Below are 21,532 nucleotides of genomic sequence, written 5' to 3' on the forward strand. Positions count from 1 at the left end.
TTTCGTCTGTATCGCTCAAGCGTGCTCGTGCGCTGCCTCAACCAAACCAAAGCAAAAGGAAGAGTTGCAACATGACATGGCTCTCGACAAAAAAGTACGACCAGAATAAGTCTGTCCCTACCAATAGCACTGGTTCGTCGATCATCGCATCGAGTCGCGATTTTTGTGTTTACCCTTTTCGGGTTCCACGTCACACAGTGTGGAGCTGTGGAGAGCCTGCCCTGCATACACTTTCAGATGGCGTGAAGTGTGCTTCGCTGCCTCGTCATTGGCTGACCTACCACATTGAGTAACATGTCGCGTGAGGTGAGAGTCGCGCAGAGGAAGATTTTCTGCCGGCTCGAAATGCTCCAACTGCTCAAAGGCGACCACATTGCTGGGAGAGGATCATCGACAGGCTAACAACATGTTCGATTTGGCCCACAAGAGCAACATGGACATACCAGTACTCCATGGTGACCTCCAGAAGTATTAGATGTTGCATGCCATCCATTGCCTTTGTAGACTGCTGACGATTGTCGTGTACGGCAACTGCGTAGTGTTTCCAGCACACCGACATTGAACTGGACACGACGGTGTCAGTCATGGTGCGAGGGCCGTGGGCGGAAGAGGTGGCCGCCTTTTACCACGACTCCGCCGTCTTCTGGATACAGCGACGACGATCTAGACCTTCAGGGGAACAAAGCTGTCAGCGCGACGCATGCGGTCTGCCTCTGTCGCTTATCGAGGGCCCAGGATACCGGTACTTGTACGGGCAGCGAAGGTCGTTGTAGGTGTGGTTCTCTGGCTGTACGGCGGCAACTGCTTTACTCCTTGGCCCTTGGTGCAGTCAATAGCAAGCGGAATACCCCGGCACTGTCGGACAGTCCGAAAGGTCCCCTGTCACAGGCATTTTTGGTTGATATAACCAGCTTGGTGAAGTAAGGTCTTTGGCAAAGGAACATCAGCACTCTTGACGCAGATGCTGTGCGTGTCGACTGAATAGCTCCATCAGCGAAGTCTCGATAGAGAGAGGAGCTCAGAACCTACAAGTCTTCAGAGATGGGCTGCCTAGCACGTGGTGTCCGTATCAAGCGCTCTCCGCCCGGTCGGTATAATCTGTCACGGCATTCAGCATGCTGATCTCAAGTATGCATACGATTGTTATGATGGGTCAACGACACCACTAAGTGCTCGGCGGAGCAAAATCTCACGACTGCTGTTCAACCACTGACAACAAGGACAGGGAGTCTCGTGCGAAGGACTTGTATGTCTGCCATTTCACTGCTCCGGGGTTGCCAATCGGCACATCTCTCACGAATCGTCGCTTACGGAAAGAACATCCAGTTCCAGAGAGATGCGGGAGAGGTTCCTGCGTGGAGGCCACATGGTTGCCAGGGAAATTTATCCGATTTGCGCATACCAGATCAAGTCACTTGTAACGAAGGATGATCGGAGTTGTACTTTAAGTCGGGCTTGGGTTCCAGCAAGGGAGATGGCAAGATTGTTTACTCCAACAGGCGGAGCATGTTGTCATAACTGCATTCAGCAATCTCCATGAACTCACGTGGCCAAGTCAAACATGTTCATTCTGCTGCTCTTGCGCCACTTTCATGCAAGTCCAGGCATGATTAGTTCTGACCACGATTTTTGGATATTATTTCTCCGCTCCACAGAGCTTGATCCATAGGGGCGGTACCTGGAGTGCCTGAAACGCCTCAGAAAGCGGAAGGGGATAATGCACACAGGGAAATCCATGTTGCAAGCCGAGGGCGGAGAGCTGAGTGCACCATGCAGCATCAACACCTCGTCTGACCGGAAGTACGTAGGCTGCTGCTGCGTGCCTGCGGACTTCGAAATATCTTGCGGATGCATCAAGTCGACGGGTTTTCAAGCTTGCGCGAGCTACTGCTGCACATCATGGAGTACAGCAGTAGTTTGGCGTACAGTATGCTTAGAGTCCTTGCAGGGTAGCTCGAGGGCCATAGCTAGCGCCTCAGACAGAATGTGGCCACTAGGAATGGCGCAATGATATCGTGCCATCGAGTCAGGCACTTTATCCGCGTGCAGGGCAGGTCAGCTTGCCTTCACCGCAATGCTCGTGACGGGTGTGTGTCCATGCGGACGGCTCGTGTGGTTGCAACCAGCAAAGCGTGGATGCAGCAGAGGAGATGGTGGCGAGGCGAAGGCCGTTCAATTGCTAGAAAGATGTTAGATAGCGGCCGTCCTGCATGGCTTGGCAGAAGAAAGTCTGCAGATCTGGCTGGACCAGGCTTGGTAATGCATCGGCAATATCGGAGGAGATTTGAGTTGAGGAGGCGTTTTGATACATATGTTTCGATGCGGAGAAGACACAAGGAGCGGAGCTTTTGAGCTTGCCTGTCTGCCACGACGCTGGGAAGAGGTGTAGAGGTTGACGATGATGGCGTCGGGGTTGGCGTGGGTGAATGCAGGGTGGGTAATGGTGAGCAGCGGGAGGTCTCGTCAGGAGGATGGTGGTCGTTGAGTCCGTGAGCGTTTCAAGTCCGTCAGCGTCCTGCTTTCAACGGACATCGTCCATCACGATTTGATGGTGTGTGTTTGCTGGCGTAGTTTCAGGATGGAGGAGTCGCATAAGCGGCAGATCAGTAATCGCTGTCAAGGTCCCGATGTCACGAAACTGAGATGGGCGGTTGACTGAGCTGCCTGACCAAGAGCTGAAGAGCTGGCCTGCCATGTATCGTATCCTGACCTGCCACATAGCTGTGGCCGCGAAGGCCCGGCAATTGGCGTGGGGTGGAGCAGGATGCCGTCTTGACTTCCCTGCATCTCCCTACTAGACGCGCCGCACGCTGGTCGCTGCCATTCGCCCGCAGAAGCTGCAGCCTGCAGGTTGCATGGAGGACTCGGGGGGCGGAGGCAGCGTGAGCGGAAGCTAGCCAAAGGTGAGACGAGATTGACCGACGTGGGTACGAAGACGAGGTAGTGCATGAAGCTGGCTGGCGGGCAAGGAGACAACAGAGAATCAGCTGCGGTTTGCATGTGCATGTGGGTGTGGATGTGTATGTGCATGTGCATGTCTGCGTCCTGCAGCATGTGAGCACAGCGTCAAAGAAAAAAGGCATCGGCAGCAGCGAGAACGTGGCCGCGGGCTGATGGTGATGATGTAATATGTTTGAGTTCTGGGGGACGTTGTGGTGGATATTGCTACGCGTGCTTGTTGTCGTTGACACAACGTGCATATATCGTATCTTGCGTATTTTTACCATAGATGGATTGATCGAGGCTCCACCCAAGCTGTGGAAGCTTCTTTCCCCAATGCATGTGCAGTGCGCAGGTGAACGCGAGGAACACGCTCCAGCGGGCTCTCCGACACCACTGCATGGCACGAATACGACTGCAGTGTGCAGTGCCATGTTTTATACAGTGTTGTAGAGTAAGTCGCGCGGGAATGATGATCATGTCGAGCCGGCTGTGCCTGATGAATGGTTTAGGGACGATACGAGGCTCAGATGACAGGGAAAGTGTATTCCGAGGCGAGACACACAACATGCAGGTCAGAAGTGTTGGCGATGCTTGGAGCTGCGATGCCGAAGACGACAACCACGAACGTCGGCAAACGATATGGTGGTACTGTAGAGAGATGGAATGTGCCTTGGAGAAACGCAAGAACATTCCATACCAACACGATACTAGGTAGCAGCGTAGGCGAGCAAGACAATAATAATGGCATGATATCCACCGCCGTCTCGTGTGTTGGCGAGAAATCATCTCTGCCGCAGAGTGCTAGCGCATGCCTACTGGGTTTAGCGGCTGATCGTAAGTCGTTGTGTGGATACTACCGCGAGGAGAGGCAGAACGTCCTGCGTCCAACACCTCTTCTTCGCCCTTCATCTCTGCCAGTTGTGCTGTGCTTGTGATAGTATCGGGGTTCTTGTTGCTACGGCTGGTGTTTTCTTTCTCGCACTCGACCGACGAACAGACGGCGAGCCGTCATAGCCTACCTTTCGCAGCATTCCGCTCTAAATACTCGATTATTCGCTGTTCAGGGACCGCCGCCTCCTTCTTCCACCGACACGCTCGCATCTTTAACGACTCCACGACACACATCCACATCGCCCAACGCCGCATCAGCATCTCTTCGCACGAACATACATAACGCCCGTGGCAGTCACTGACGTTGCCGCTGCCGTCAATGTCGTCTTGAGCGCCGACCAGCTGCTCCGGCACGCTCCTGCCCCTTCCGCCAGGCCTCACTGCCTGAGCATCTCACTCGAAAGGTACGACTGAACGCGCCTCCTTTGCATACCATACCACACACCGCACACCTCTCCAGAGCACACACGCACACATGCCCACACATGCACACTGGCGGCGAGCAGTGCCTGTCTCACCGCCGTCCCGCACTTCATCGAGCACGTTTCTGCTACATGTCTTGGAGCGCTCTTCCGTGCCTCACATCTGCCTTGCAACCAGTCAGGGGCTTTATCTACCACCACTACCGACACAACGCTGCTACGACGCCCATCTCCACTCTTTCCGCTGCCATCGCAGCGTCCTCCTTCAACACGCTGTGCCATTGATCGCTCCCGACACCGAATACTGACTGCTGGCCGGCTCAGACCATAGAGTAGATTCCACCTCGCCAAGCTTTATTCGCCCATACATTACTCTTCGCCATTGCATACCCACGCACGCCTTTCAACACGGCAGATCCGATGGCTGAGGTACTGTCGCCTCCTATCACACCGACCAGCACCATCACCATGCTGCACTCCCGACCTTCATCCTCCGACGCGTTCAACGGCTCCTCGCAACAATACTCCCAGGCACCGCGCATGGCGCAGCCCTCGAGGAGCGTGTACAACGCACAAAACACTGGCTACAGAGGCACCTCGGCCGCGCCTGTCCAGCCCTATGCATTTCAGTCGACGCCCAATCTGCGGCAGGACAACACCCGGACCGTCTCGGCTCCATCAACTTCACACGGCACCATCGGCAGCGGGCGACATACTCACACGCAATCGGCTTCCGCATCATCTACCACCTCATCCGATGCATCTTCGCAGCCTTCGGCCAAAGATGACTCGGTCATGGGCTCGCGCAATGGCTCCCTCATTAACTTATCCTCGAGCATCCCTGATCTGTCATTGACCACGTTCGACCAGCCCGCAAAACCCTCACCTGATCGATATCGCCGTCCAGCGCAGAAGAGAACCGAGTCGACACAATCGGGTAACGTTACACCCAAGGCATCTTCGCCTCAACTCGGAAGCTCGGTGCAGCCATCTGGTTCGGGTATGGCGAGTGTAAGCCATCTGGTACAACAGCAACCAGCTGCCCCACAACGGCAGGGCAGTGTTGATGATATGGAGATGGGCAAGTCTTCCGAGTCTGGACTTGCAAAGAGGTATCGTCGCCGAAGTCTGAACAACTTCGATGGCTCGAACCTGCAGGTCACTGACGCAAATGCTCGGCCTTCATCGGGGCACGGCAATGCTACGACCATCAGACCAGTGTCCTTCCACTCGAGATCTGGCAGTGACGACAGCCAATCCTCGCAACGTAAGAAAGGCAAGGAGAACTTGAACACTGCGTCTGCAGCTTCAGCCGAGCAGAAAGGTGTCAACATACCTCCCCGAGGGTCATCCGAAGCTGGCAAGCGCATGAAGTCGCCCTCGCCGCTCTCGAAGCAGACCGTCGAGGACAATGATCCAACGCCGGTTGGTTCGCCTGTCAAGCAGAAGACATATGCTGCAGCCGCCCAGTCTGCTGTGCAAGCTCCTTCGCCAGCAGCAGCACATCTCGCTGCAGTGTCCGATAAGGACCTCAATAAAGGCATGAAGTCTCGCTTACGGCGTGCTTTCTCCTTTGGCAGTGCCCAAGAGCTTCGACGTGCAACAGAGAACAGTGCTGCAAAAGCCAATGCCGCTCCTGCCGCTGCACAGCAGACACCACATGCCCAGAACGCGCAGGCGCAACATCAACAGCAGATCGATGATGAGCTCGACGCGGAGCAACTGGAGATTGCTCGCCGGCAAGAGGCAGCTGGAATCGGTGCGGGCATCTACTCCGGTCAAGGTGGCTTCACTGGCTCGACGGACAACCTCTCGATCTCTTCGACCGCCTCGTCTGCGTCCATGATGCTACGCAAGATGGGTCGTGGTGCAAAGAAGAGTGCTAGAAGCATCAAAGGTCTGTTCCGGCCTAAATCCGTCATTGGTGTACCGGCAGCCGATGGTCCAATTTCGGCCACGAATGCCACTGTCCAAGCGAGTGTCGGCACGGTCTCAATGGTCACGGTAGAAGCAGAGAGGCAGAAGGTCAACGTCACCGAGCACCCTGGAGAGAAACCACACGGTATCACCGGCTTCCCGAAACTGGAACGAAACTCAATAGATGCAGCTAAAGGTGTGATGCCCCTATCACGAGGGTCTGCCGATCGATCAGATTCACTGTCGCGAAGAAGCATCGTGGGAAGTGATAAAGACCGAGCAGAGGTGCTCGCGGCCGTAAAGAAGGGCATATTGAAGCGCTCTGGCACGGGATCTCCAAGTGGCTCGCCCGTCATCAGGCCCGCTGACAGCCTACAAGCAGCGACAATCTCGACAGAGAGTCCGACATCGAGCATGCCGAGCACACCACGGGACGGACAGAGTCGAAGCGCGTCAATGAGGAACGCACCTGTCAGTGGCGACTACTTCGCGCAAAGGCCGACCAAAAGCTTAGCGAACACACCTAATGGCAGTGCACGAAACATCAGCTTCAGCCCTCGTATTCAGTTCCACGATGCTTGGTCAAGCTCCGAGTATGATCGTCGTGGCGAGATTGCCACATGCAATCGCTTGACGCCCATGCTTGCGCAGCAGATCAAGGAGGAACTGAACACCTTCAAGATGGTATGTCGAGCTTACAATTGTGGTGTCATGCCTTACTAACACACGATCTAGGAAATGGAAGTCCATGAGATGAGCAAGCCTCACACGCACTTCTTCTGATGACTCAACCGACCAACACCACCGAACTACCAACGACACAAAACGACGACGCAGCGCAGAAGACAGAGCACGACCCTGCAATCAGCACTTCCCTTTGACGACTTGAAAGCTGCAGGATATCTTCTAATCAACAAATAGGCGAGAACGGGGCAGGGCATTATTTGGGAGTCTAGGGAGCGAGAGTGTGCAGAGATTCATCAGGCGTCACCAAACGGGAAACTTTTTCTTGGGCTGGGTCTTCTACTGTGACTTTGATTATAGTCCCGTCTGGATTAGCGATTGCATCTTGCACAAGCAAGGATGGATGGCACTTATGGCATGGCTATTGTGTGTGGCGAACGAAGCATTCTCTCCTTTATGTTGACACAAAGTTGCTCCTTCATCTTCGCTCGCTTCTGGACGCTGACAGGAATGGAACGGAGCGTTTGCTGGAGATTATTCATGTGTGCATACTTAATGGAATGGAGACTGGGTAGCTCTTTCTCATTGGCACGACCGGAATTTCTCTGCCCTACCATTTCCTGCAGCCTGACGAGGCTCGCTTCCTGCTCGAGAATGCGGATTCCGCTATCTCGGGTTGTATGTGTACATGTACCTCGCTTTCCTCTCCAGGCGTTCCTGCCTGCATGATCAAAGCAAGGGCATTGAATTACCTCCGGGTACCAAGTGATGCACCGTCAGCATTTCTGTAGTTGCTGCGTTGTTGTCCACTGTCTCGATTGTTGAGTAAACAAATCTCCTGTGTCAGCCCTGGGGAAGGGGATGTGAGATCTTTGTTGTTTCAGAGTCCCACAGTCGCTCAGACATCTTGTCTTGATGTCAGGCAGGGTCATGTGATGAAGGAAGAAACGAATTGCGGCGTCTAGCGTACAGTAGATCGAGGCTAGACTCAGATCTCGCAAGCCGAGTTTCTTTTTGTGGCGATGACCGACGTCGGTTAGTGTAACGTACAGCTACGGTGCGGCTGTGTAACGGTCACTACTGCAGCGTGCATTGTTGCCACCACTGCACTGCGCTGCATCTGCTGATGTCGTTGTTTCATTGCATTTACCTCTACTCCTGCGGCCACATAGGAGTGCATGCATGAACCATTCGCCCATACCTCGAAATAGCATCTTAAGCAGTTCGGCGGTATTATAAGATCATCTCGCTCATCCCTTCCTCTTGCTGTCCGGAGCTAGGAGGCGAAGCTACTATGGCGGCGGTGCTGCTGATATGGGGCGCTGTGACGATCCGGGAGCGTATCGAGAAGGCGGCGGAGGAGAAGAGGGCGAAGAAGGAGAGGGATGCGATGCGGTATGCCGAGTTGCAGGAGGAGACGGAGAGGAGGTTGAGTCTTAGGAGGAGCGAGAGTGGGAATCATACTGTGGTTGGGAAGGTCGTCGATGCTGAAGAAGAAGAGGAGGAGGATGATAGATGGTGGGAGGAGCCCTCGATGCGAGTGCCGGTCCATGAGCCCCAGTCTCAACCTCCTGCGGCGGCACGTAGTGGTGGCGTTGAGGTCAGGCGGGAAAGAGAGGATGCGATAACTGAGAAGAAGAGTTCGCGTCGGAGACGAGGGATTAAGAACTTCTTGCGGCCGACACCTGCGTAGTGTTCTCGCGACATTAGAGCGCGAGCCATTGCGCTGGAAGACGTCCGGATGATGTCGTGCTGGGGATATGGTTGTTGCAGAGGTCGAAGTTTCTGAGATATTTCTACCACGCTTTGGATCCCTTCGACTAGCGAGCTGGTGTCCGATGAGACACGGCATATGGCTTGCGTGGACTTGGCCACGGCAGAAGAGATCAGCAAGAACCTGTAACGAAAGACAGCGTGAGCCGGTGATGTTGTGTTTACGAGGCAACGATTGACGACGACCTACGAATACGATTAGTGACCAGACCAGGGTCAGCAGTGCCCATAATGAACGAGCTACATACCAACCAATCTCCATAACCATCCACACATCTCTCCCAATCACCTCCCTCCCATCATCATGCCAGATCGGAAGAAGTGGCCCTCCATTCCCTTGGCACCATCTCTTTCCAGTATCTGCAACCCACGAGATATCGGAGATGTGCTGGCCTCCCCGTCGCCAGTAAATACCACGCCACAATGATCGTGCCGCCGTGACGCGTCTAAAGAGCCAGGATCCCATCATCTGCCTTTCCGCCTCACCAGCTTCTCCAGCAGCTATTCTCACGTCCGCACGATCCGGTACATGTAACATCTCCAGGGGTCATATCAGATTCTCAGCATTTCAGTAGCGCGCGGGTTATATCTTCTCACGACAAGGATGCATTGGCTGACAAAACGGCGTACTTTTCGAAACGCTTCCGAGATGCTGAGAATCCGAAATGACCCCTGGAGAGGTTATCCAGCGGAGCCCAATCTCCAGCACAACCACCGACCTATCCAGCCTGCCGAACTGGGACTTTCCCAAGCAGTCGGAACAGTCTTCTCAAGACCGGCTCGGGCCACTTATATCTCGTGCTGAATGAGATTATTATTGCAGGCCGATGTGGGTGAGCATGAGGACCGAGGCTCGAATACGAGCACCTAGCACTCATCACTCCATGGCAACGACCGGAAATAGAAGCACCTTCGTTCTGTTGTCAATCAATACTTCTGCTTGCGGGATGCGATGCCTGAGGATGACGATCCTTCGTGATGGGGGTTGCAAGATGATGATGATGAAGCCTGGAGTGCCCAAGGGCCAAAAGCGCGAGCGGCACGACTGTATCTAGCATGCCGAATGTCCTACCCTGCCTTGCCTTTTCCGGTCCAATATACGAAGGGTCGCTGATATCTCGTGATGGAGGCCCAAGAGCAATCCGATTTTTCTGATTCTCATTAGATCTTATTGCAAAAGGTTGACTGACACTTGACACTTGACTTCAACTTATTCCAGCCCAATGGCGGAGCAGCCTGCCCGATCAGAAAGAGCCCCATATCGGGAAGCCGTCCGTGAGGTGACAGCCTGACAGCCTTCCTTCCCTCCCGGTGCTTCTTCGTTAGCACCTTCTATCGAAACTCAATCCCACTCTGCCCACCACCCGGCATGCCTCGGAAATGCTCACCGTCGGACACAGCCCGTGGTCAGCCTTGCCTATCGGCTGGATGTAAGGTGATTGTGTGCACCAGCCGAGCCGCCGCCGGGTCATGCGACCACACCAGCATCATCTCACGGCGTCAGCACCAGGCCCTGCGCGTGCGCAGCTCGAGGATTTCGTCTGCTCTCCCACTCTCGCGGGTCCAGCGTTCAAGTCCGCTTGGTGTCTTGCGGCGTTTCGGAAACGTAACGGTACACGTAGGCAGGCGCAGCAATATTCTCGAGCCATTCACATGTATCGATCGCTTTGTACTTCAGGTATCAGTCAGTCGTATTATTTACATCGAGTCGCATCTCAGCCCCATGCAAGCCAATGCGGTCATTAATTCAGTTGACCGGGTATCATCTTCGAGCCAGCGGAGATGCCGGGTAATAGTACATGTTCTTCCCATTCGTCCCTTCCGATCCAATACCTTCCTCCCCAGACGGTTCACGGTCCGTCTTCCTTCGTACAGCATCGTCAATGCTATTAATCGTTCCTTCATGCAGACCATTACTTGCACATAGGAAAGATTGCCCGCGGCAGGTGGGTCTGAGATATGGTCGTAGAGTAATGCCCACACGTCCAGGGGAATAAGTGGGCTCGACCGAGCGACGGGCAGAACCCTCAGGCATTGTCGACTCGTGCAATACGAAACGCCAGCCCTAGTCGAAGCGTCCTTGCACGCGGTATTCCTGATCCGGGTGCCGTCTTGTAAATGGTCTATATGCCTGGTAAAGAGCGAGGTAGTACATCTGTCGTAGATCATCGACCTCTTGCAGCACCCGAGGCTGAAGGTTCTGCGCCAGCCTCTGCATTGGACGCAGTCTCAGGATCTAGCTGAGAAAGACATCGCAGTAATACTGGGCACAAAGTTAGCATTGAACAAATGCAAAGCTGAAAGAGACGGAGCTTACAATCCATGATCTCCTCTTCCGCGACGCCCATCTGGTAGTCCACGAGGCCATGCTTCTCGACACTATCGCAAAGCCTCACAAGCTCGCGAGAAAGCGTCTCAAGGTTTTGCGAGTGCATAGTTGCTGGCTGGCCTGAGTGACCGCCGCTGCGCATCGAGTCCTGAGTCATGTCGTACTGCGTCTGCAATGTTGTGAGCCAAGCTCGATTGAACTCGTCCCACAGTCGTATCCTTTCGTCGTGTAGATTGTCATCGTCCCTGGTCAGTCCTATACCTGCGAATTAGTAAGTCTGGGACAAACAGTTGAGTGGTGTTTACACTTACCCAGCGCTTCAACATTGCCCAGCAGATAGTGCGAAGCATCAAGCAGAATGTTGGGTAGCTCCCATAATTGCCCTTCGCGGACTTTTGAAAAGATCGTGCGAATCTGCGCCTGGTAATTGCTGAAAGCCTGATCTATTGATTGGCTTAACTGCTGTGCGTATTGCGCTGTGTAAGCTGGGTACGCGCTCGCAGCCGTTGGATCGATCATCGCACTAGCGTAGGTCTGCGCTGCCGTAGGGCCAGCCTGAGCATATGCACCAGACTGATATTGCGAAGGCAGGTGTGATGCCGTAAGGTCGGGCATGGTCGCACTGGTGGGAACTGTTCCTGCTCCAAGGTAGTATTGAGCGGTGTGCGGTGCGCCGAATTGAGACGCCAGTGTCTCGGACGCGGTACCAGGCCGTTGGGTGTAGCGTTGAACGGGGTCATAAGGCGACTGTGTCGCCTGCTGTGACTGCTGCGCCAGACCGTACATGATGTTGGAGGGATACTGTTGATATTGCTGCGCAGACTGCTGCCGCGACACGTCTGGATTTTGCAGGTCTGTCCCGTATTGCATCGTTTGACCGGACGCGAAGGAGCTCTCCAAAAACGAAGCGTGCGCATCGCCTCCCGCTCTTGATGTCGATGGCACACTGCTCGGTGAGTGTCCCATGTACGAAGTCTGTCGAAAGCGCTCCACGGTCCCGGGAGTCGTATACTGGCTGGTCGTTTGTTGCGCGCTGCCATGCTGCTGCTGCGACTGTTGCTGTGTAGCGTATGGGTTCTGCGCGTACTGTCGTCTCGACGGATCATTGTAGTCCATCACAGAATTGGAGTCAAGAGGAGAGCGCTCCCAGTCGAAGCCTTTTCGCGACGCCAATGGCGAGAAAGGCGGTGATGCATAGACAGTCGCCAGATTGTCGGTTGGGACTGATTACGCGCTGAATGGCAGAAGGATATTGAATCGAAAGGCTAACCGGTGCTTCTAATAGAATCTGCTCCAGTTGGGCGATGAGGAAGTGGGTTAGGCGTGGACGTGCACTCGCGCGTGCGTCAATGGTTGTTTTGGTTGAGCAGGAAGAAAGTTGCAAGAATGTTGTGGCCTTGAGATGATGCCTGTTCCCGGTGATGCCCAAGGTGCCTGGGTTGGTGGTCTTACGCAGGACTTGTAATATTATCCAGAGGGTGGGTGGCGGAGTGTGGTAAGCCAGTAAGCCTTTCCCGGTCAGGTACGAACGCTGCTGAGATTGGCAGAGGGAAGCAGAAAAGCGAGTGACTTGGAGGGTGGCCTTCTTGAACGAGCGACGAAACAACACGTCTGTCTAGCGAAATTTGCAAGGCCAAAGGAACGACAGTGCGCGGTAAAACAGAGACTACGGTGGCAGCCGGGTAGCCGAAGTGTAGTTGGATGATGTCTGGAGAGAGTCTGTGTGCGCAGAGGCCCGGTCGCGGTCGAGGTGGGGTCCTGATGTCGCTCTCGAATCAGTGGAATAAAGGCTGCAACCAGGGAGCAGTGCCGGGCCCGGATGGGTATTGGAATTGGAAACGCAAGGCGTGAAAGTGTAAACCTGAAGGCAGGCCAGGCGGGGTGACACACCCTGGCTCACTTCACTTCAGGTCCAGCAGAGCACTGATGACGAGCAGGAGGGCAGCAGGGAAAGTGAGGCTCGAGTCGAAAGGTAGGGCGCGGGCGAAAGCAGCAGTTGATATGCGCGCTCGTCATGCTGCTGCTGATGAGGTGTGACGGCTAGCCATGTCAGTTGATAAGTGAGCTGTGGGCAGTCGTGGCCAGTGTCGAAGAAAGGGAGCTGCGGTGCTATTCTGGCAGACGGGCAGCAGTAGCGCGCTGTACGCACGTTTGCTGGAGGCTCGACTGCCGCTGGCTGGCTGTGGCCCGTGGGCGATATCAGACGGGGTGGGGTGAGGTGCGGTGCACTGGCGGGTGCAGAGTGGAAGTGTGGTGCAGTGCAAGCTCCCTCGAGGGACCCTCTCTGCGCGAGATCGCCGACGGCCGTTTGTGGCAGCCCAACCTTCAGGAATCAGTAGCGTCCAGGGATCATAACGCAAGAGAGGCGTCAAGCTGGAGCACCGCCGCAATCAAGAATCCACGATGCTCTCTCTCTCATGCAGGTTTCGCCCTAGTGTACCATTGAGCGCTGCTGGCGATGGCCGACGCTGTTTGATGGTCAGGCGGGCGTGCCAGAGCACCGCTTCCAAGTAAGCACCGCCGTCCCGCGCGTGTCTGATGCAATCGATGCTTGCCGCAGCGCTGGCAGGCCCGGGCGATAGCGTAAGAAAAGCGCCCAGAGGTGTTTGAAGTCCCGGTATCGAAGGCTCGCTCCAGCTTAAGCTTTTTCTAGCCCCACGACGAGAGGAGGAGGGCGGATGAGCCACGACCACGAAGAACTCGACACCTACCGCTACACTCCCTCCCCCGGCCATCGTCTCTGCTGCGATTGCCTGCCACAGCATATGCCTTCCGGTAGCTGTGACAACTGACACCAGCGAGTTCGCATATCGCGCTGCTGCATGACGAAAGTAAGGGCGCTGCCGCCATGCATGCACAGAGTTTGGCAGCCAGTGGTCTAGCTTTGCCTGACGATGGGGCCCTTGTACCTGCAGCAACGCTGCAGCACCGTTGTGCTTGACTCGATCCCTCATCCATGCTTCATCCTTCCTGGCTGGCCGCTCATCACCAGGCTACGCATGAAATCGCGGTCACGGGAGAGCAGAATGGAGCAGGCCGAGGCGCTGCGCATGGATCGACCAGGACGCGCAGTCAGTTCATCAACAAACAAGTGTCGTCTTTGGGCTGCACTATTGCCGCCTCACGTGGCCACGTTCGGGATGGCCGCCGAATGGTGAAACGGTCGTCCATGCAGCAGACGTTACACGCCTGTGTCACCACAGACTCGGCTCCTCGGCCGTTCGATGATCAAACAACAACATCTCACACGGCTCGTAGCGTCGCACTCTCACTGCCATCACGACAGAGCTGCGCCGCGAAACAGTGGTGAAGAGATGTCGACACGCAGACTTTGCCCACAACCATTTCACACTGCCACAGATCGGCCGAGTGCGGCTGCCGGCATTTGATGCAGGGATCGCAGCATAGCTGGGCAGTGCTGCATGAGTCGGGCATTATCCAGGCATCTCGCAGCCTGACTCCGAGCAAGTCCACGATGCTTGTTGGGGTACTGCTTGTCTACACGTACCGGTACCTGACAGCGGCGTGCAATTGCGGCTACCGAAACAATTCGCTGTAGAAGATCGCTTCCAGAAGCCCGGTTAGAAGACGTGCCAACACAGCAAGGGTGTGCTGCCCAACACCTCTCCAGATCTCGTTCGGATATTGCTGCAGTACCTTTCATGTCACCATGTCACGATGTCGAGACGAGACACCCGCTGTCTCTGAACAGACCGCTATATCATACAAGGTCCTGTTACGAAATCGAAGCTCATTCGGGCTTCTCGAGCCGATGAGAAGCATACTTTCCGGACAGCCCTATAGAACACGTTTTATAGATCTCATGTCGAGATTGTGGATCATCCCTGGAGGCCGATGCTACTGTTCCAGGTCTAGTCGTGGGCGAAGCGGCGAATTATGCTGATTTCAGAAGAATCTTGACAACTCATCTTGGTCATGAGGTTATTTACTGATCTAATTCTACTCGAAAGAGTTGACGGCCATTCCTCGTCCTTTTCCCATCCACTGCGCTGGTCGGTCGCCGCCGCAGAGCCGCTCGCTTTTGTTACCTCTCATCTCGTTGAGGGGTGGGTATCATGTCACGCGACAAACAATTGTTGAAATGTTGAAACGCCGGTTTCAGCCCAAGACAAGCACGATTTCGTGCTTACTTGGTCGAAGTATAGGCTTTCTTGGGGAACGGGTATCTGCGAACGGTTAGTGGCGTGTCCCGTAGCGTTGCATCGAGATGCAATGTGCGGTACGTACGATGGCCCCAGCTCGCGCAAGCTCAGAGCAGCAAGCCAACTTCCCTTGTCGACGCAGGTCTCGATGCTGTCGCCCTGGACCACGCCAGCGAAGAAGCCGCCGGCAAAGGCATCACCTGCACCAGTGGTGTCTACGATCTCGTCCTTGTTGATCTGGTGGACGGGGAACGACTTTGGCTCACCCTCGTCCTGCACAGCAATGATGGTGGGGTCAGTGCCTTGCGTAATGATTGCGACACGCTTGCGCTGCTTGTTCTCTTTGGGCAAGTTTGCGAGGTGCTTGGCAATCGTCGGAATGTCGTGGGTCTTAAGATCGTGCGAGTCAGCGTAGGCTTGCGCCTCCGTCTCGTTGCCGATAACGTAATCCCAGTAAGGAGCGGTTTGGTCGAGCGGTTCCTTGAAGAACTGTGGGATGAACGGCGCGGACAGCGAAAAGATGAAAGGCTTGGACCATCGTCAGCATGTCAAAATCCCGGAATCAATCAAACAACGACTGACCTTGTTCGTCTTCGCGGCTTCCTGGGCCAACTTCAAGACAGCCGGTACGCAGACTGTCAAGTGGTAGCCACCGACGAAGTATGCCTTGGCCTTCTCTGCGATGCTCCAGTTCTCGTTCAAGTGTTCGATCTTGTAGCAGTTGGCTGCGGCAAGGTCTGTGCACATGCTCCTGTTGTGTCCTGTAATAATCACACCGCAACGACCGGTAGGTTCCTTCTCATCGACATGGTATCGAACGGCAAGACCGGCTTGCTTGTTGGCATCTTGGAGGATATCGGCGTACTTGTCCTTTCCGACGGCGCCGAAGAAGACTACTGAGTCGGCTGGGAGTAGGTACTGTACGGATCGAGGTCGTTAGCAGCTATAATTTGGCCAGTATTACATATGCATTGTCCTGCGTTTGCCCGATGCATCGACCATTTGTGGGCAACACGCAATTGCACATATACGGATTGTGCATATCGAATGACAAGCATGAAAAGTTCCGCCTCGTTCTACTATGACCAACGACGGCATGCGAGATTGCTAAGGACAGGCATACCTGGGCACCTCTGGCAGTGTTCTGAGCCGCACCACCCGCGAGCAGCTTCGCATCACGGTTCTGGATGAGCTCCTCGTACAGACTCTTGTGGGACTCTTCGGCGAGGATGGCATCGTTTGCCTTCAGGCCGTATTGGTTTAGGAGTGCCTCATCTCTGATGACATCGTCAGCAGTTGCCCCCTACTCGTGAAACGTTTGCTGGCGCCGATGTTTGCCGTCGTGACTGACCCTTGGCCTTGGATGTCAAGGAGAGGGTTCTCCAAGCAGAAGAGCTGGTATGTGTGGTCGGCAGACATCTTGTATAGGATTTAGTGAGGTCGTGTGTGGTAGGTAAAGTAAGTGATGTCGGTGTTGAGATTTTTCCAACGATGTACATCCCACCAGACCTTCGAGCTCCTGCCCCGCATCGTCATCCATGCCGTTCGAGAGTCCGGCGGCCGAAATCGTGGCTTCTGATATAATGTCCTAGCGTAGATTTTTAGCTTCCGGACACTACCCCATCGGATATTCGTTACCGTGAGACACACCGAGATGTATCCGTTAGCGTAAGCTGTAATCTCTACACCTATTATGTCGTTAGCTAAGGTATATTTACCTTCTATATAACTATATTATAAGATTAAGGTATATTTATCCTTCCGATTATTATTATAGCTCCGCCTATTACTTAGTAGTAGTAGCCCTTACTTATCGATCTGCTCTATAATCTTACTCGTATTATTAACGACCGTATTTGATATAGTAAGCGGTATCTATTTCTACCTACTTCTAATACTTAGGTTATAAGGAGGGCCGAGGAAGATTAAAGAGTAGATACTACTCTACGAGTAATATACGAGCCTAAGGACTTTACTAATATGAATAGCGATAGTAATACCCTAGCTCGATTAAAGGCTCGTAAGGCTCGTTACTTCTATAAGAAGGATAGAGTTATTACTACTACTAAGAAAGTAAAGTATAGCCTACTTCTACGGCCTAATATTCTACTCGAGAAGGTATTACGAATAAGATAGAGGCTTATTGATATACCGGAGGTAAATAATAGTATTAGATACGACCTTCCTATCGACCTATTTAATTAGCTATAGCCTCTCTACGAGGATTTCTAGATACGCTATTCTAGAGTCCGATCGAATAGACTTATTATTAATCGATTTAACTATCGTTTCGTACCTCCGCCGGATACTCTAACCTAAGGATATAGTATAAAGGATAAGCCTAAGTCGATTAAGTAGTACGGTAGCTATAGTATTAAGATAAAGATTAAAACGTACTAGACGGCTAGTCTATACGCTTTAGTAGGACGAGTCTATATTAATACCTTACTATCTATACCCTAGAGAACTTCGATATCTTTAGAAGATTACGAGGGTTATTATACGCTACCGGTCAATAGGTATATTTAGGCTTTACTATACCTACTATATAGCGGACTCTATAGTCGCGATTTAACCGTAGTAGGTAAATATTCTTTCGAGCGGTAGGCGGTCGGTTTATATAGCTATAAGATATTCGTAACGCTATAAGGGCGTATCGAAAGGTATTTCTAGATCGACGAATAGGTAGATTACTTACTAGTACGTATTACGGGTAGTGATCTATAAGACGATAGTATAGGGTTACCGTAAAACAAGCGTTATTCGGTAAGACTACGAAAAAGAAGCGCAAAGCGCGCGAGATATATAAGGAAGCGCTAAGGCGCGCGACGTTACGGTAGTAGTAAACCGTAATAGTACCCCCCCCCCTTAGATCGCTATTTGTCCTCGGACGGCTCTATCTCTATAGTAGTGTATCTACGAAAACTATATTATCCTCTAGTCTACCTTATTTAGCTTAAGCATCCTCTAAACCCTTAATATCCTCCTTACTATCGATTACTATATCCGTCGGGCGGCTAAGCTAGTACGGCTATATAGAGGCTTAGGGTATATAGCGACATCCTTATTCTAACGCTTATTATAGAGACTTCTATCCGTTGTTATCTTTATAGAAGTAGGTATACGCGGTTCTATAGTAGCCCTAGCGTGTTAAGTATCCGAGCCTATATCTATAGCGTTCGTTTCTATAGAGCTTTATAGGTTAACTATAGGCGTATTAACGGCGGCTATAGGATAAAACTCTATCGTACTCGTATTCAGTCTTATCGAGCGGCGTAACGTCCTTACTTATAGCTTAGACGCCGTTACGGGCGTATTAGTTTACGGTATAACTACCGGTATAGACGTACTCGCGTTCTCTATAGGTAACTACCTAGACTTAGTATAAGATCGTAGTATACTAGTAACTCGGTCCTTATTAGGTACCTAGTCGTACGGTAGCTTAAATTCGGCGGGTATAGACTTCGTCGGAAAGTTATAGTAGAAGTCTATAATAGAGGTGGCTACTCCTACTAATACTTCTAGTAGCTCCTAGCTCGGCTCGCGGTATCCTTTCTACTTTACTAGGTACTTATACTCGTCTTGCTTCGGTAGTAAGTATTTTAGTAGTCTTCCCTTTAGCTTAAAATATTTCCTATCGAGTATATCCTCTACGAAGTACTCTTCGGATAGTTCGCTATCGTCGTCGCGGGTAATCTCGATTAGAGGCGGCGGTACTAGGATCTGTCTAGGTTCGGGGTTATTAGTAGCTAGTTATAGGAGCGAGGCGTAGAAAGTATTATAGGGATTACCTAACTAATCGGGTATTATAACGCGGTAAGCATTTTAATACGGGAGTACTATAGTGATCTCGTACGGCCCTACGTTCTTAATATCGAGCTTCTTAGACGGGCGTATTATTGACTAGTTAGTAGTATCAATATAAACTTCGTCGCCGATATTATAGTTCGGAGGTAGCTAGTAATATACGTTTATAAAATCTGCTTATAACGCTTAGGCTAACACAATTTCTTGCCTTAGATATACGTATATCTAGTTTATACGCTTAGTAAACGTATTCGTAGATTCTATATCGAGTTGTTACTTATAGGGCATAAGCTTTATAGGGGTAGTTAGACTAGTATCCGTGAATTCTAGGTTACGACTAGTATTAGCGTAGAAGGATAATACTCTAGTAGTAGCTAATATAGATAGATAGAGATAGATAGATAGATTTGTCATTCCCCTATTCTAGGACCCTATCCGGCCTATATAGGTATATATCTATTGTTATATATAAAGGGAAACCCGAATAGGTGAAAACCCTTCCCGCCCCCGACTACTCCTTATCTAGATTAGCTTTCCCTCTAAACGTACGTAGTCTATATCACTACCCCGTTAGCCCCCGCTCCTAGCCGGTCTCGTCACGCTACGTCGTGTCCTCTCTTCCTATACTGCTCCTACTAGGCGGTACTATTCTAGCTAGCCCTTCTCTATTATCTAGTTCGTAATGCGCCGTAGGTCCTTAGCGTTATTAAGAAGTGCCCTAATCGTCCGGTTCCTCGCCTTTACTATCTACTCCCCCCTTCCTAGCGACTACCTCGGATAGACGAGGAGTACGTACCGTACGTTCTAGGAGCGATAGCCGTAGGGGCAGCTAGTATTTGTATATCCTAGAACCTTCCTCTATAATAGGTACCCCTAGAGGCCGATGTGTTCGCTTCGTAGTTAGGTTGCTATACTACTCTATACCCTCGTAAGGCGGTAGTAGATAAGCTTCGGGGGGTGCTTAACCGCGGATTTTGTAGCTAACTATTCCTTAGGTTGTCCCGCTAGCTAAGGGCGTCTACTATACCCTACACTCTAGTTGTTCTACCTCTCTTTCTATAGTTACTCTATAAACAACTTCTTACCTTCCTATCGTATTACTAGCTATTCGTCCCTTACCCGGTAGTTCGGCTCGTTTCCGGGTCGAATACCCTTATACGCTAGTACTAATTCGCGGGCCCTTACGACTATACTAGCGATAACCTTCTATACTAGGTACTATACCGACTTGCCTAAGTAGGAGGTCCGTAGTCCCTAGATATATAGGTCGATTAGCGGTATAGCGGTCTCGTACTTAAGTATCCTTATTAGTATCGACTTATATACCCCGGTGACCTTCCTTAGGTATTAGTTTTAGATCTTCGCTAGCGGCGCGACGAGTCCCTTCGATAGGTAGGCCCTCTCGCCTAAGGACTACACTTAGCTACTATAGGTAAGGACTAGCCGTATAATAGCCGTATATAGAAGTCGTAACTACCGGAAGTCTACCCTCTATATAGACGTAGTAAGCCTCTAGTATAATACTATATTCTATTTAGCTTTCCGTAATATTACCTATACGTACTCCCTCTACCGTAGCGCCGGGTCTACCTATAGTCCGAGGATCCTAAGCTAATTTGCCGGGTTAGTCGTGTACCCCTATATCTAGATAGAAGTGTTACGGTTTACCTCGTAAGGCTATACTTAGTATTACGTAACCTAGTACGCTAGCGCGCCCGGACCCTAGACCCTAACCTCGACGTTTACTTTATCGCGGCTTCGTAACTTTCTTATCTTCTCTTCTTTATAGAACTTATTCAATTCTAAGGTATTAATACGTTTGCGCCCTATCTTACGCCTTGTCCGTATTATTAAGTTCTACCGCCCTTAGATCGCCGAGCCGTACAATTATAGACTACGTATTACTACTACGACCGCGTACGACCGAGACTCGAATAGCCGTAGGTACTAATACGACTATCGGACTAGACGAATTATCCTTTATCCTAAGACTTAACCTAAACCCTCTTACGAAGGCGTTCCTCCGAGAAGCCCGATAAAAGCGGAACGGCGTACTTAGCGTAGCGTAGTAAGAGGTAGAAGACGAGTCGTAGTAGGATCCGGATTTTAACGATACCGTAGGTATAGAACGACTACGTAATATAGCGTAAGAGACATAGAACGAGACTTAGGGTCGCGGAGACACTAAGTAGGCTCGTTAGTATAAGGAAGAACGTCGGCGCTAGAAGTACTAAGAGCTACTACGTAATAAGTATAATCGACGTTAGTCTAAGAAGGAAACTCGACTCCGTATAGGTAGAGAGGATAAGACCTTATAATAGGGCATACGTACGCGGAAGGAGGAACATCTTAGCTACCGCTATACGATACTAATTAACTTTACCTAGAAGGGCGAAGAGGTAGAATATAGGCTACGGTATAACCCTACCGATTTCTAGATCGCTATAGCTAAGGAGCTTTCTCGCTCGGTTACTAAGAACCTAGAAGCCTAGCTAGATGTCCTAGACGAACACCGTCTCGCCTAACTCGGTCTTAAGGAGGTACGGGAGGTATTAACTACTTAGAAGAGTCGGCTATAGGCTAAGGCTAATCGGTATAAGGAT

At 51.9% G+C, this 21,532-nt stretch overlaps 5 protein-coding genes across 5 annotated transcripts; 3 read left to right on the forward strand and 2 right to left on the reverse strand.

Moving 5' to 3' along the window:
• Nucleotides 1-294: 294 nt before the first annotated feature.
• On the forward strand, nt 295-475 carry CLAFUR5_20145 (uncharacterized protein; the record flags this gene model as incomplete). Its single annotated transcript, XM_059462982.1, has 2 exons — nt 295-306; nt 365-475. The coding sequence occupies 2 exons, from the start codon at nt 295-297 to the stop codon at nt 473-475; spliced, it is 123 nt and encodes a 40-aa protein (XP_059318887.1).
• Nucleotides 476-4,676: 4,201 nt separating this feature from the next.
• On the forward strand, nt 4,677-6,956 carry CLAFUR5_02685 (uncharacterized protein; the record flags this gene model as incomplete). The annotated part of the gene is made up of 2 exons (XM_047901833.1): nt 4,677-6,857; nt 6,909-6,956. The coding sequence occupies 2 exons, from the start codon at nt 4,677-4,679 to the stop codon at nt 6,954-6,956; spliced, it is 2,229 nt and encodes a 742-aa protein (XP_047757653.1).
• Nucleotides 6,957-8,151: 1,195 nt separating this feature from the next.
• Nucleotides 8,152-8,550, forward strand: CLAFUR5_20146 (uncharacterized protein; the record flags this gene model as incomplete). The annotated part of the gene is made up of 1 exon (XM_059462983.1): nt 8,152-8,550. One exon carries the CDS (start codon nt 8,152-8,154, stop codon nt 8,548-8,550), a length of 399 nt encoding a protein of 132 aa, XP_059318888.1.
• Nucleotides 8,551-10,795: 2,245 nt separating this feature from the next.
• On the reverse strand, nt 10,796-12,075 carry CLAFUR5_02686 (uncharacterized protein; the record flags this gene model as incomplete). Its single annotated transcript, XM_047901834.1, has 3 exons — nt 10,796-10,893; nt 10,948-11,220; nt 11,271-12,075. 3 exons carry the CDS (start codon nt 12,073-12,075, stop codon nt 10,796-10,798), a joined length of 1,176 nt encoding a protein of 391 aa, XP_047757650.1.
• A 3,031-nt stretch (nt 12,076-15,106) lies between these two features.
• On the reverse strand, nt 15,107-16,541 carry CLAFUR5_02687 (Adenosine kinase; the record flags this gene model as incomplete). The annotated part of the gene is made up of 5 exons (XM_047901835.1): nt 15,107-15,146; nt 15,208-15,650; nt 15,705-16,040; nt 16,246-16,399; nt 16,474-16,541. The coding sequence occupies 5 exons, from the start codon at nt 16,539-16,541 to the stop codon at nt 15,107-15,109; spliced, it is 1,041 nt and encodes a 346-aa protein (XP_047757651.1).
• Between the last annotated feature and the right edge of the window lie 4,991 nt (nt 16,542-21,532).

Source organism: Fulvia fulva, chromosome 2 (assembly GCF_020509005.1).
Source record: "Fulvia fulva chromosome 2, complete sequence".
In the NCBI taxonomy this organism is placed as follows: domain Eukaryota; kingdom Fungi; phylum Ascomycota; class Dothideomycetes; order Mycosphaerellales; family Mycosphaerellaceae; genus Fulvia; species Fulvia fulva.